Below are 16,210 nucleotides of genomic sequence, written 5' to 3'. Positions count from 1 at the left end.
CACACCATTGCTCCAAGGACCTCGCCTGAGCCCCACCACAGCCTTGCTCTGCCTGTTTTCCTTCTGGTCATCTCTCTGCTACCTCCTTTCTCCTTCTCATTTTTTGGTTACCACACGCTCTTGCTTCTACGCCATGAAGCACTGTCCATCTCTTTGACTCCCTGGGATTCCCTCTCTTTTTCTTTTCTGTTGCTCTTCAATGCCCTCCATCACATTTTCCTGCTTATGTCTCCATTTTTCTTTCTGGTTCTCTTCTTCTGGATTTCTTGCATCCTGCATGGCAGATTCCAATCTTACTGTTTCTCTCTGCTTTTCCCTGCTCTGGCCACGGATATGCTTTTGTTGAATAAGAGTCTCCTTGCACCAGGCCCTGGCCCACTCCCCTAAGAACCTGCAGGCCTCCTTGGGTCTCCTGTGTGAACTCCAATCCATGACCCTGGCTACCCTGATCTCTGCCAAACTCACACAACCATCACTGCAGTGAGTCAGCAGGGATGTGGGTCATGTTCTTGCTTGACTCATTTGACCTGGTAAAAGACCTTACACATTTCTATGCTTCTACTTCTACTTTATTTAGCTATAAAATAGAAATAAGCAAAAGTTTATCCATCTAAATTCATAAGCTGTGGAGATAAAATGACATCTTGTTTGCCAAAATTCTTTGAACAACAACTATGTAAGATAGTAACACAATGGAAAATATTTGGCAAAAATTATCATTTAGTTTTTCGAGTAGTTGGTCTGATGGAACATGTCTCTTTTGAAGGCTTTCTATAGTAAGGGACAAAATAATAATAGTAACAAACAATAATAGTTTTTATTCTCTAGAGAAAATAAATGGTGGGTAAGTATAATCAAGTTTTTATTATTAGTAGACATGAAAGACATCATCCTTCTCTAGCGTATTTCTACTATAACATACACTTAGGAACATTTAGCAGAATTATAGGATCCAAGGACAAAATGGATCTTTTGCCTGTGGCATGTACTCAGAGTAAAATGCATCAGGAAACACCAGCTCTGAATTCTACCTCCTGACACCCTGCAGGTCAGGGAGGGCAAGTCACTCCTTCCTTACCTGGCTCACACCTTGGCGAGGAGCTCAAGGCTTCTTGAGGCACTGCTACATCACCCGTTTCATGACAGGCATTGCTGTTCTCTGCAGAAAGGAATGAAATCCCTCAGATGTCTTGATTTATGGTCAAGAAGGCATCAAAACAAGAAAATAAATAATGAGAAAACTAAGAAAACCTGATAAACTGAAAGGTCTCCTCTCCCCAGATAACCTGACCTGAGGATTAAGTCTTTCAGTAACCTTCACCAGAGGCTGAGAATAATTCATCCACTATGGGGGAGTCTTCCTTTCCTTATACCTTGTTCTCTTTCCCATTTTCTCACTCATGTCTTTCCATCTGTTTCTGTACATTTCCTCAACCTCTGCCTCTGTTTTTTTCTGTGGATGTTTCTTGGAGCCTCTCTTTCCTAGATGCATTTCTCTCTTCTCTGCTCCTGCCAATTTTTCTCTTGCTTTCTCTAATACTGCTCTTTCTCTCCCATCCTTGGTCTCCCAATTGTGCCTTTCTAGCTTTCTCTAAAGAAAGACCTCCCTTTGATCGTATATTCTAAATAGGATTTAGCTGGATTGGAGAAGGGTAAATGGAGGATAGTGGGACAGGAAAACAATTCTAAATAAGGCAGCATAGAGAAAACATAGGGAAAGCCTCAGTTTGAAAGAGAGATTTAACAATTGAAATTATTGGGGGAAATTTTACTCTACCTTGAAGTAATATTTCAGGAGGCAGGTGATTAAGCTGGAGAAGTAAGCAGGTGGCTCATTGTGGATGCCTTTGGATGCTACTTAAAAACCCATTTATTTAATCCTTAGTGTATTAAGGAGGTAAGCAGGAAAATGATACAATCTGATGTGCATTTTAAAATATCCCATCTAGTTGAAGTGCAAATAACACATTTGATGGAAGCAAGATTAGAGGGAGGAGATGAGCAAAGGATGTTGCCCTGAGAATCATGAGAGTGATGGAGATCTGGACCAGAGACCTGGTCTTGGGGATGCAACGATGGACAGTCCAGGGGCAACCTGAAGATGAAATGATTACATTGGCTGCATAACTGGCATGTATTTGAGGGCAAGGGAGGAGTCATCCATGATAACTTGACTAGGTTTCCAACTTGAAAAACCATGGGATAATAGTGATCTGTCTCTGAGAGAAAGAGTGCTGCAGAGGAGTTAGATCTAACTTGAGCAAGGAAGATGTTGCTTTCAGTTCTCAAAGTACCAAGTTTAAGGTTCTTGAAAAAATTCAAGTGTAGATGTCTATCTGACCCTTGAGTAAAGGTCCTCAGGTCCATGAATAAATGTACTCTAAAAATAATTTAGAGTGGAGATTTGTGCTTGGGAATCATTGGACTATTCTGGGAGAGACCTATTGAAATCTGAGTATGATGCAAGTGCCACTTTGATGTGGGAACAGTTCATTTTGAAAACTTACGGTTAATGGAAACAACTCTTGTAAAGTTACGGATATCCAGTGCTCTTACCTCAAACCTACACTGTCCCAGTCTGTTTCTCTCTCCCTTTTATCCACTTTTCACTCTCAAGTGATTTTACACCCTTTTTTTCTTAACTCTTTATCTACATAGTTGCCTCTGTACCTCTCCACTTTCCCCATTTCTTGATATTTATTTTCCTCTCATCTTTCTTTTTCCATATACTTCTCTCTCCATTTTTACCTCTGATCCTTGGCAGATGTTTCGGTTTACCTTTTCTCTGCTGTGTCTTATACTTCCTCTCTTTCCATTTCTGTTTCTCCCATTTCACTTTGATCTTCTATCTGCCAACACTATTTCAGTTTTGTCTCCCTGCGCAATTCTATCTTTCAGGCTCCCCTCTCTCTCCATATCCAAAACTCCCCTCTTGGACTGTGACCACAGTACTAGGGACCCCTAACTGGTCAACTCCGTAAAGAACATCTCTCACCTGAATCTGATATGGCTTAGGTTATTTCTGAGTTTCTCTTAACAGTTCTATGAAATTAATTAAAAATAATCCCCTTATCTCAACCTGGGAGGGTAGGATTTTTATGTTCCTTTAGAAGATGGAATCCATTCATGTAATTTGTCCTGTATTATTCTCTGTCTACCTTTCCCATTTTCTCTTTTTATATTCTCCACCAATGGAGACTCCATCTATTCAAGAGATCAGATCTCCTTTTTCATTGGTTCTCTCACACCTGTTGGCAGATAAGGGCAGGTACATGGCTGTGTGAGGGGAGGAGGACTGGGAGATAACAGAGGGCTAAGATAGGAGAGAAAATACAAGATTAGCCTCCATGAAGGCAAGGAAGCAAAACTTTAATAAGGGCATTGATCAGCTAAATGATAGTTACCTTGTTTACCATATGGTAGTAATCTGGGTCTATCTTCTAACTCGTTTACATTATTCATTTGGAGAGGTGAGTGTTCATAGCATACTGAGGAAAACAATGTGAAAATTACCAAACTCAGACAGTGACCAGAGGAGAGACCTCAGTGTGCTCAAGATGAACTTGATGTCCAAGCCCCAGGATCTCCCACCCCCGAGGTCCAACAGAGCCTTGTTCCCCTTTTTTTCATTGAGATGCACATATCTTAAGTGTAAATCATTGTGAAACCAACATCCCAGTCAAGATTCAGAACATTTCCACCATCCCAGAAAATTGCTTTGTGCTTAAGACACCACCGTTCTGGTTCCTATCACCAGCAATGGCTCCTTCCTTTCTGGCACTGTACTTGTCTGTATTGTCTGTACTTGTACTTATATAAATAGGATCATGCAGTACGTACTCTTACAACTTGCTTATTTTGCTCAACATAATGTTTTTGAGATTTATCTATGTTGCTCTGTGTGATAACAGTTCATTCTTTTTATTGCTGAATAGTATTATATTCTATAAATTAGTCATAGTTTATCTACCCTCCTGTTGATGAGCGTTTGGGTTGGTTCCAGATTTTAGTTATCATGAATAAGGCTGCCATAAACATTCTTATACAAATCTTTGGATGAACATATTTTCATTTATCTCATGTAAATACCTAGGAGTGAAACTGCGAAGATCATAGGTTAGATTTAACTTTATAGGAAATTGCCAGGCACTTTCCCAAAGTGGTCGTTATCATTTTACATTCCTACCAGCAAGGGATGGGAGGTCCAATTGTTCCATATTCTCATCAGCACTTGGTATTGTCAGTCTTTTTAATTTTAGCAATTCTAGTGAGTGAATGATATCTCACTATAACTTTAATTTGCATTTCCCTCATGATTAATAATGTCATACACTTTATATTCTTGCTGGACATTTTATATCTCCTGTCTTGAAATGTCTGTTCAAATCGTTTGTCCATTTTTTGAATTGGTGATATGTCCTTTTGTTATTCATTTATAGGAGTTCTTCATATTTTGTGAGTACAATCCTTTGTTAGATATGTGTATTGCAAATATTTTCTCCCAGTCTATGGCTTGTTTTTTCCTTTTCTTAATGGTGACTTTGGATGCATAGTTTTTAATTTGGTGACATCTAACTTACCAAGTTTTTCTTTTATGATCCATGTTTTTTTGTGTCCTGTATAGCAAATTACTGCCTACTCTCAGTTTGCAAACACACTGTCTTATGTTTTCTTTTAGCAGCTTTATACTCGTGGTCTTAACTTCTAGATTTGTGATCCAACTTGAATTATTTTTTGTGGATGTTGTGTAGTATAAGTACAGATTTATTTTTTCTTTTTTCAATCTTTTTACAATTCATTCTACTTCTGCCCATTTCTCACATTTCTACTCATAGTCTGAGGCAGTGGGCAGTCGTGAGCCTCAGGTACCTGTCACCCAAACACAGGAAGTGCCAGATACTAACATATGAGATGTGGATGCTGGGGCCAGGAGGATCCCCACAGTCCACAGACAGAATCAGAGCCCCTGAGATGTGGGCAGTAGAAGTAACATCATTCCCTTAATTGCCACAGCCTGGAACACCCTGGTTAAAATACAAATATTGACTCAAAATTTGTGCCTAGGTATAGTTGGCTTGGGATCTGTGGATTCACCCAACCTCAGATTTAAAATATGGGACAAAATTTAAAAATAATAACAGGCCAGACATGGTGGCTCATGTCTATAATCCCAGCATTTGGGGAAGCCAAGGCAGGCAGATCACCTGAGGTCGGGGGTTCAAGACCAGCCTTGCCAACATGGCGAAACCCCGTCCCTACCAAAAATACAAAAGAATTAGCCGGGTGTGGTGGTGGGTGACTGTAATCCCAGATACTCAGGAGGCTGAAGCAGGAAAATCACTTGAACCCAGGAGGTGGAGGTTGCAGTAGCCAAGATCACACCACTGCACTCCAGCCTGGGCGACAGAGTGAACTCTGTCTCAATAAATAAATAAATAAAATAACAATACAAAAATTAAAAATAATCTAATGAAAAATACAATTTAACAACTATTTACATTGTATTAGGCATTGTAATCTAGAGATGATTTAAAGTATACCGGTGCATGTGCATAGGTTATACACAAATACTATGCCATTTTATATAAGTGACTTAAGCATCCAGGACTGAGAGTGGTGGGTATTCCTGAAACTAATCCCTCGTGGATACCAAAGGAGGCATGTACAGTATTTGACTTCCTCTAGACCTTTCTCTGACTTGGATGTATTATAATATGAAAACGAGATACCTCTTTTTTGAATCAAGATATAGTATTCACAAATCAACACATCCCATTCTTCATACTGACTTCTTTTACTTTTCCCCTGTTTAAATGTCTTTTATTGCTTATTTTCCAAAAACTAAACTCCAGATTCCTTAGCACAGGGTGTCAAGCCCTCCAGAATCCACTTCAACTTCTTTCTCCAGAGTCAGCTCTCACACCCTCCCTCCCACAGTCTGTGATTCAACCACATGGTTCGGAAAGGCCTCCACCAACCCCCTTTTCTGTCTTCATAGCTTTCACATGCAGCTCCTCCTCAGTGTACCAGTATGTGTTAGGCTCTCTTCATGACTTCTCCAGTCTTTGTTTGGAGAAACAAGTTGACACAGGACTGCACTGAATGATAAATTTTCTAATACAAAGAAAATTGTTTTATCTTTGAACATATCTGCAAATACCAGAGAAGGCTTCCTCCTTTCCTATGAAAAGACATCACTCATGTCTTCCTTCAAAAAAATGGAGACTTCAACCCTATGTTTTACAGCATCAAAATCAAGTCCTGGCTGAGCAACCATTTGCAGGATTACTTGGTTAACGTCTGTCACTCCCACTATATGTAAACTTCATAAGGACATGGGACATGTGTGTTTTTTCATCATTATATTCCCCCTGGGCTTGGCATGTAATAGTCACTCCGTCAAACATTTGTCAAATATGAATGAAGAGTGAATGAATGAATCAATGAATGAAATGGGCTTGAATCCCCCAAAGCTGTTGAGAGCTATAGTTACCATTTTGGAAGCTTCTGTAAATCTCGTTTAAATCAGGATAGGCCATCAGGTTAATCCTGCTGAACAATGCTTCCAGATGTGACCAGCCAAATGTCTTCTCCAGTTCACTGAGTACACAATACATCACTCTTGCCACTGGGACCAGGTTTCTAAAAGCTTCTTGAAAATGCTTAAAAATATTAAATGGAGAATTATGTAGCTAGAGATTTATGGGTTACAAAAGACTCTTAAGTTGTAGATAGAACATCTGTTCTCTTGTGAAATGTTAGAATTTTGCATATATTTGGATGACTTCTTAAATGTCCTCCACCATAAAAATACACTCTAATTTTTTGAACCTGACTCTCTGACATTGTTGTACACTTAAGGGCAGAGAGTAATTTTAAATCATAAATGGGGGTTCAAAGTTGAATGTTGTGTATGGCTTTAGAGCCTGGCCAGGTTATTTCAGGAGTGGCCTTAACAAGGCTGTTCTGTTGTGTGGACAATAACCACTACTAGGATTGGCCTGGCCTGACGCGCTCCAGGAAACCAATCAACCAGCCCCATACTGTGACTCCTGGCCAAAGGGCACAGAAAATTCACAAAGACAAGAAGAAGGCTTGTCCTCAGTATCCCTAAGGGCATCCACTGCTAACATTAACTTGCATTCTAGGACTCTAGAAATGTCCAAAGATCAAACAATGATTTGGAGAGACAGTAGCAAGCATCCACTTCCAAATGTAACCTAACATGACACAACTTCACTGTGAGTTTCAAAAAATCTCAGTTTCAGGTGTTTCAGATAAGTAGGCTTTGGAATAAAATGCTGCCTACCTCACTTATTTATTTTAATTATGGCTACCATTAGTAGATTGTTTACATGTACCTAGGATGATCTGCACCCACACAGCATTCCCATTCCCTCTCCTGCCTCACTTCCCTCACTGTGGCCCTCCCCCAACATTTACGACAGAAGAAGGGAGGTTTTCTGTGATGCCTGCTTCTCCTGTCACCTCCTAACCTACAGAATGGTGAAGGTCCCCACTCACAGGAGGCCCTTTAGCCTGTTCATTGCATCTTGAAGTCTGGCATAATTGAGTATGGACCTGGTTTATCATCATTTGGAAATTCTTACTTACTTCATACATCTGCTCAGAGATGAAGGAGCGGTCTCGGAGGCCCATAAGGAAAGGAAATGGCCTTGTTATTGCACTTGCAATCTCCACCTTGTTTTCTCTGAAGAACCTGAAAATGGGCTCAGGGCAAACCTGCTCCTGCAGGTTCTGACCCTCTACGTTCTGGACCTCTGCGACCATCCTAAGAAACAAAGATACAATGTGGAAGTAGACACAGAGTTTCCAAGAGGTTTGTGGTGGCTAGATTTTAGACATGAAGCATGGCCAATGGAGAGCCAACATGTATAAAACAGGCATTCTTGCGGGGAGACAAGAATGAATGGAATTTATTTATTTTGGGAAAAATCAAGGTAGAAAAGATGAAAACAGTGAACTTAAGAAAGACCTGTACATAGAAGTAAAAAGGCTCACCCTGTTCCAATCAAACTATTATAAAGAGACCTTCACCTGAACTCTTTAGGGAAAAAATGCAATTAAAAGATGTCAAAATCTTTATAGGAATTGACATGATACTGTGGTAATTAATTTTATATGCCAACTTGGAGGGTGTTTTTGGATAAGATTAACATTTAAATTGGTGAATTTGGAGCAGGGCAGGTTGCCTTCCATAATGTGGGTGGGGCTTGCCCAACCAATTGAAAGCCTGAATAGAACCAAAAGACTAGTGTCCCCAAGAAAGAAAGAATCCTCTAGTAGACTGCATTCAGACTGGAGCTGCACCATCAGCTCTCCTGGGTCTCCAAACAGCAGGCCCACACTACAGATTTTGGACTTGCCAGCCTTCATAATTGCAAGAGCCAATTCCTTATAACAAATCTCTTTCTCTGTACATACACATCCTATTGGTTCTGTTTCTCTGGAGAACTTTAACTTACAGAGAAAGAAATAAAAATCTGGCTGAGATATTATAGAACCTAACACTGAACTGCAAGTCTTCTTAGTTAACAACAAAGAGAGGAAATCTCAGGAGATGTAAAGGAGATGTACCTCCTCCATCTGTAACTGCAGAGGGAGGGTGGCATTCTGCATCATAAAATTGGTTCAAAGACTCTCATCTGGTAAGGTTTGATTAAGAATAGTCACAAGAAGGCCGGGCACGGTGGCTCACGCCTGTAATCCCAGCACTTTGGGAAGCCGAGGCAGGTGGATCACAAGGTCAGGAGATCGAGACCATCCTGGCTAACATGGTGAAACCCTGTCTCTACTAAAAATACAAAAAATTAGCCGGGCATGGTGGCGGGCGCCTGTAGTCCCAGCTACTCAAGAGGCTGAGACAGGAGAATGGCGTGAACCCAGGAGGCGGAGCTTGCAGTGAGCCGAGATCGCGCCACTGCACTCCAGCCTGGGTGACAGAGCGAGACTCCCTCTCAAAAAAAAAAAAAAAAGAAAGAAAGAAAGAAAAAAGAATAGTCACAAGAAAATCACTCTTTCTCTGGTCCAACATGGAGATTTGTGTGAATATGCAAAACTAGGACACATTGATCTGTCTAAACTTAGAGACCTTTGGATTTCAGACATTAAGGCTGTGCCTGGGAAACTAATTTTTAATCACAAAAGTTTGTAGTTCTGATTCTTACTTGCTAAATTGTTCCCCTTGCTAATAGGCCTTAACAAATTTATCTGTGTTTCTAAACGGTAGGAAGACTTCCAGGATTTGTTTTATCCCACCAGGAAGTGGTCATTGGGACTTTCCATTCCTTAAACATGCATCAGGATAGAACAGAGGATCACTAAGATTTCCCATTCTCCAAACATGCACCATTTATCCATTGAATTATTTTTAAAAAGAAAAAGGCTTCTGGTTTAAAATCGTTGATTAATGACAACTGTTTTTCTCCTCTCTCACTAGAATATCTCCTAAAATGATAGTCAAGGAATTAAAGTCACAATGATGAAGAGAAAGGAATTAGATGAGAAATTTTAACATAAGTATGAAAGAGAAAAAGTGGTCAGAGGGGTACTCATTGCTATTGAAGGTGGATGATGCTTCCTGAGGTCAGAAAAGGATCCAGCATGTCCTGCAGCCTCCCAGAGATGCAGTGGTGGTTGAGAAGGAGATGCAGAGATGAAAATCGAGAGATTGTTCCAAAGGCAAAATTAAAAACAGTTTGCTCTATGACACAGAACACCCACAATCGGCAGAAGACTGGAGGTTTCCTCTTAAGAAAAATATAAATGACTCAGAGAAAAGGCCTTTAACTTCAGGGATTTGGTATTTGCTCAGTGAAGCCCACAAGTCTGCAAGCCCATCTCATTAAATGGAGTTTCAAGTTTACTTTTCAGCATCTTGCTGGTAAGCATGAACAGACTACAACAGACCACAGCATTTGTGGAAACCTACAACATTAAGGAGTAAAACCAAGATAAGCAAAAGGCAAAAAATTACCCTAGCAGAAATAGAGATGTTTCAGGGGACAAAAAAGAATTTCTAAACAAGAAATATTATCATACAGAAAGAGAATATATTGTACCAAAAATTCCATGCAGAAAAGAAACAACCAGAAAATAAAACAGACCTTGGAAATTCAAAATGATTGTGAAATTTTTAAAAAGTGAACAAAAATTGTTATAAGATAAAGGAGGGAGAATTTCCCAGAACATACGGGGAAAAGCCCTAAAGGGAAAAATAAGTAAATTTGAAACCCTAAATGTCTAAAGCAATGATGCAAGCCTATAAACCTAGAGGTAAGAGGAAACTACTAAAAAAAAGTGTATACCCATCCAATTCTTGAGAATGGGTCCAAAAAAATTAAAATGGAAAAATGTATACCTTATTCAATGATTCACTTATGAGGGCAGAATCAATACTTAGATAGACAAGGACTCAAAAAATATTTTGCTCATGCACCTTCTGTGTTGGTCACACATTTTTCAATGGTCTTTTCTTCTGGGGCAAGGTAAGATTGTACCTCCCTTGGAGCAATGGGTATCACTCTGGCAGAAGAGCTCAGAGGCAGCACCTGGTTAGGCATGCTCTCTGTTCCTCTACCACAGTGACTGTCATTTCAGATGGGGTGCCTGCTCCTCGGTCAGAGACAGAGTCCAGGATGAGAGTCCTCTGTGCAGAGGCCTGGTGACCCGTTGAGATTTGGGAATTGTTTGTTCCTCTAGAGCACCCTACTCCATTTTTACCGACACTGTGTGGAACGAATTATTTGATGATGTACTACAATAACAGAATCAAGAAATCAGTATCAGTAAAGCCTTATCGTAAAGGAACTGGAAGCATCACTAAAACCAGTTAAAATACTGATGTCTCAAATGTATAAATTATCTTAGAACAGTAATTCTCAAAGTGGGGTTTAGAGACCCCCTAGGATTGTGCAAGACCCTTTCAGGTGTCACCAAGTAAAACTCTTCTCATAATAACATATTATTCTCCCTTTTTCTTTCTCATTCTCTCATGAATATACAATGAAATTTTTCAAAGGCTAAATGGCCTGTGATGTCACAACGGATTTAATGCAGAAGCAGATAGGAGAGCCTAGCTGCCTTCTACTGATATTTAAAAGATGTATAAAAAAGTAAAGCAATGCTAATCCTCTGGCTAATTTATTTCTATTTTGAAAAGTTTTATTATTTTTCATAAAAACACATCATTTATATTCACGGGTAATAAATTCACTACTATTATTTCTAAACGAATAAATACATATTTTAAGTGTTCAAAGTTTTAATTTCTAATATGGTAATTAGCAACAGATATAACCCAATAAACAAAAGCCAATTCTTTGGGGTTCTTGATAATTTTTAAAAATATAAAAATACCCTGAACCTAAATATCTGAGAAGCACTGTTCTAAAAAGAGAGGATATATACTGCATATAATAAAATTATAGTAACTTCAATCTTAAACTTTAGATTCTATTTTAAAGTTTTTTTGTTTTGTTTTGTTTTGTTTTGTTTTGAGACGGAATCTCACTCTGTCACCCAGGCTGGAGTGCAGTGGTGCGATATCTTGGTAAAGTTTTTTAAACTGAGTGAGGACAAGTAAAAAATTGAGTTAAATAATTTATTTCAAATAAAAATTCAAATGATATAGTTATAAATTTGATGCTCTCAGTTAGAGAAATATACATTAAAGAATTAATTAGAAACTCAAGTGTAACAAATAGAGTCAAAATGAGGCTACAAACTTTACAAAATAATGAGAAAGAAAAACACGCTCTTTTTCTTATAGAAAATAAAGAGGCATAAAATATAAAAATAAAAAATCCATAGGCAACAAGATATTTAAAACAGATTAAGTTACCATCTTAAATTATAAATGGTCAAAATAGAATCTAACTACAAAAGACACAACAGAGATAAAGTAACATTAAAAATGTTAACAGTCAAAAGATGGATAAGTTTCATTCAGCAAATACAAATGAGAAAGAAGGTAAAATTCTCAACACTCACATTTAAAAAGTAAGATTAAAGATTACTAATGGGAAAATTTTTCAAGGCTGTTAAAAAACATCTTACTTCCAATCCTTAGCTTCTCAAGTAGATAAAAATAAAAGAACAAAGATACACAAAATGTGAGTTTTAAAAACTGGCAAAATTGATTTTTTAATAACTCTGTGTTAAACACACAAGATCATACCATGTATTTGGCCCTGAAGTAATTTCAATAAATAATAATGAAGAGAAATTGAACAGGTTACATGCCCTGGCTATAAGATAATACTATAATAAAACCAAAATTTAAAACAGAAGGAAAATTTGTCTTAAGAAAAAAGTCTAAACTTCAAAAATGTAAAAGTTCACCAGACCTCTGGTTTCAGCTTCAACACGCAAAGACATTGGAAGTCATCGCTCCCATCCTCACAACAACAACAAAAACCCGGCTGAACAAACTATGAATTAACAACTTTTCTTCTATCTCTCAAATAACTGAAGTCACAAGGCAAACTGCCCCAAAATCTGGCGATACAGGCAAATCCAGAGAATTAGCCAAGATCAACTACCTGAGGCAGAAGGCACTGAAGTCATAGGCTGGGAGGAACACATCATCAATGGTATGTTTGATGAATTGCTGGAGGCTGAGTGTGGAGGAGCATGAGCATGAGAAACTCCTGGGGGTCATCATCTCAGTGCAGGCCCCCAATCTTTTGTGGATTTTACCTCCAGAAACCCCAAGAAAAATCTCTTTATCCTTCTGGCAAGAAGAGGGAAAAGAAAAGTTTTTAAAAAGCCAAAGTATTCTCCATGACAAGGGCCTGCTCTCCAGGGAAAATGCTTTAACCATTCTAGGGGAAGGGTGACTATCAAAATCTAGCCCCTTCTGGCCATCCTGTCACTTCTAAAAAGGGTGGAGGTGAGGCTGGGCACGGTGGCTCACACCTGTAATCCCAGCATTTTGGGAGACTGAGACGGGTGGATCACAAAGCCAGGAGTTTGAGACCAGCCTGGCCAACATAGTGAAACCCTGTCTCTACTAAAAACACAAAAGAAAATTAGCTGGGCATGGTGGCAGGCACCTGTAATCTCTGCTACTCAGGAGGCAGAGGAAGGAGAATCACTTGAACCTAGGAGGCAGAAGTTGCAGTGAGCCGAGACCATGCCACTGCACTATAGCCTGGGCAACAAAGCGAGACTCCATCTCAAAAAATTTAAAAAAAAGGGTGGAGGGAGAAATTCTTTTAAAAGTAATAGCACATGAAAAAATGCTCACCATCACTGGCCATCAGAGAAATGCAAATCAAAACCACAATGAGATACCATCTCACACCAGTTAGAATGGCAATCATTAAAAAGTCAGGAAACAACAGGTGCTGGAGAGGATGTGGAGAAATAGGAACACTTTTACACTGTTGGTGGGACTGTAAACTAGTTCAACCCTTGTGGAAGTCAGTGTGGCGATTCCTCAGGGATCTAGAACTAGAAATTTCATTTGACCCAGCCATCCCATTACTGGGTATATACTCAAAGGACTATAAATCATGCTGCTATAAAGACACATGCACACGTATGTTTATTGCGGCATTATTCACAATAGCAAAGACTTGGAACCAACCCAAATGTCCAACAATGATAGACTGGATTAAGAAAATGTGGCACATATACACCATGGAATACTATGCAGCCATAAAAAATGATGAGTTCAGGTCCTTTGTAGGGACATGGATGAAATTGGAAATCATCATTCTCAGTAAACTATCGCAAGAACAAAAAACCAAACACCGCATATTCTCACTCATAGGTGGGAATTGAACAATGAGAACACGTGGACACAGGAAGGGGAACATCACACTTCGGGGACTGTTGTGGGGTGGGGGGGAGGGGGGAGGGATAGCATTGGGAGATATACCTAATGCTAGATGACGAATTAGTGGGTGCAGCGCACCAGCATGGCACATGTATACATATGTAACTAACCTGCACATTGCGCACATGTACCATAAAACCTAAAGTATAATAATAATAAAAAAAACATTTACTTTGAAAAAAATAAAAATAAAAATAAATAAATAAATAAATAAATAAAAGTAATAGTCCAAGGTGCAGTTCCATTAAAAGATCGAGATGTAATCATAAGATTATAGACCACTTCCCCTCTGACACGTTACCATTCCATCAACAGGGTTCCTGTATAATAAGAGCAGATTACAGCTGGAAGAACTACAAGAAACAGACTATTTAAAAAGGAGTTCTCAGAGAAACCCAGAGAAAGCAGGGGAAAGAAAAACAAGAACGCTACAGGAATTTGACACCTCTGCCACCTACAGCTAGAACAAACATTAGATATGGCCCATTTCCTACACAGATTAATATAAAACCTCACATTGAAGCCTTATTTGCCTCAGTTCCTATTACCTGACTTATCATGTCTGACTTAAAAAAAAATTATAAGACATGCCAAAAGGCAAGAAGTAACACAGTGTGAAGAGACAAAGTAATCATCAAAACCAGACTCAGATATGATGGATTTTCAAGTTTTTAGACAGAAATTTAAAATAACTATGGTTAATTAATATGTTAAGGGCTCTAAAGAAAAAAGCAGACAATACGCATGAACAGATGGTTAAGTGAGCAGAAAGATGACAACTCAAAGACATAATGAAAAATGAAATGCTAGAAATAAAAAACAATGTAACAGAAATGAAGAATACCTTTGATGAGTTCATCAGTAGCCTGGACATGGCCAAAGAAAGAATCAGTGAATTGAAGATACGTCAAAAGAAACTTCTCAAATAGAAATGCGAAGAGGAAAAAAAAAAAAAGGAAAAAACAAAACAGAACACAATATCCAACAATGCTGGAATAATTTCAGAAAGTGTGACAAATATGTAACTGGAACATGAGAAGGAGAAGAAAGAGAAAATAGAGCAGAAGAAATATTCAAGTAGTGATAGCCAAGAATTTTCCAAAAGTAATGACAGACAACAAACCACAGATTCAGGAAGCTCATCAAACACCAAGCTGCATAAATATCAAATGATCTAGACTTAGACATATTGAAACCACCTTTGCAAAAATTATGACTGTGAGAGAAATCTAAATTAACCGACTCCATCTTGCTTCTAACCTCACAAGCTGTCCTTGCTCATTCCTGGGTGTACGCCAAGCTAACAATGAGAAGAATTTAGTTTATAGTTTAACTTTAAAACAAAGATTATACCAATCCCTTCCCAAAACTTACCTCCTCCTTGCTCTGGGACCAAAACCACTTTTGTAAAACTAACAAATTGGCTACAAGATTAGAATTATGATTCAGGAGTCATGTAGCTGGAGGTCACATGATTCATAACCATCGCAATTGCTGCTATAGATAACTTCAGTATTGTAAAACCTAAGACTGGGGTTTGAGGTATTTTTCAGACCTTGCATTCTAATGGACCAGCTAATACCACAGGATTGGTAACCAGGTCCTGTGACCCCTACCCAGGAAATGACTCAGCACAAGAACACAGCTTCAACCCCCTGTGATTTCATTCCCAACTTAAGCAATCAGCATTTCCCTGTTCCCCAGCCCCCTGTCTGCCTAACTATCCTTTAAAAAGCCTAGTCTCTGAATTCTTGAGGAGATGGATTTGAGAAACATCTCCCGCTTAGCTGGCCCTTCAATTATTAAATTCTCTCTCTCCTGCAACTCCTGCTATTCTCAATGTGTGGCTTTTCTGGGCAGTGGACAAGAAGAGTCTAGTTTGGCAATTACAATTTTATATTCAAACTGCAGAATACGAAAGACAGAGAAAATATTGAAAAAGCCAGGGGGTAGGGAAAAAAACCAAAAAACCCTTACCTGTGAAAGAACAAGGATAAAATTACATCAGATTTCTTTTTTTTTTTTTAAAGATTATTGCTGCTTTTATTGAAGAGTTATACAGTTTATGGAATTTTACATAGAACTATGCCCCTCCCCACAACCCCAGAAAAAAGTAGTGACCTGTTTTATTGAAGCACTTCTTGTGACTTCAGGGAACTCAATTTGAGATTTATCAACACAATTCCATATTCATATTTATAGATAGAGAAATAGAGGTCCACATAGATAAACATGGTTTGTTCAAGTGTATACAACCTGTGAGGGGTGGAAGTGAGCTTAGAAACCAAATTATCTCAGACCTAATACAAGACTTCCTCTATTACAGTACTATGTCTATCTTACATA

At 38.7% G+C, this 16,210-nt stretch overlaps 1 protein-coding gene across 14 annotated transcripts in view; it reads right to left on the bottom strand.

The window, feature by feature from the left end:
- The window catches only part of SP140 (SP140 nuclear body protein), an 88,875-nt gene that overhangs the window by 67,208 nt on the left and 5,457 nt on the right, over positions 1–16,210 (bottom strand). For 9 of the 14 annotated variants that reach the window (XM_054549951.2, XM_054549948.2, XM_054549947.2 and 6 more), the window contains exons 2-5: positions 7,615–7,792; positions 6,494–6,662; positions 3,405–3,488; positions 1,079–1,159 (exon numbers count right to left, since the gene is read on the bottom strand). In XM_054549951.2, the coding sequence (XP_054405926.1) occupies positions 1,079–1,159; positions 3,405–3,488; positions 6,494–6,662; positions 7,615–7,792 (512 nt within the window). Of the gene's footprint in view, positions 1–1,078; positions 1,160–3,404; positions 3,489–5,767; positions 6,115–6,493; positions 6,663–7,614; positions 7,793–9,572; positions 9,975–15,238; positions 15,470–16,210 lie in introns of those variants that run through there. The other 5 variants (XM_063713107.1, XM_063713108.1, XM_063713105.1 and 2 more) reach the window with 4 other exon arrangements.

The sequence above is a fragment of the Pongo abelii genome, chromosome 11 (genome assembly GCF_028885655.2).
Source record: "Pongo abelii isolate AG06213 chromosome 11, NHGRI_mPonAbe1-v2.0_pri, whole genome shotgun sequence".
NCBI lineage: Eukaryota > Metazoa > Chordata > Mammalia > Primates > Hominidae > Pongo > Pongo abelii.
The sequence above is the reverse complement of the archived record's forward strand: the minus strand, read 5'-3'. Positions and strand labels throughout refer to the sequence as shown.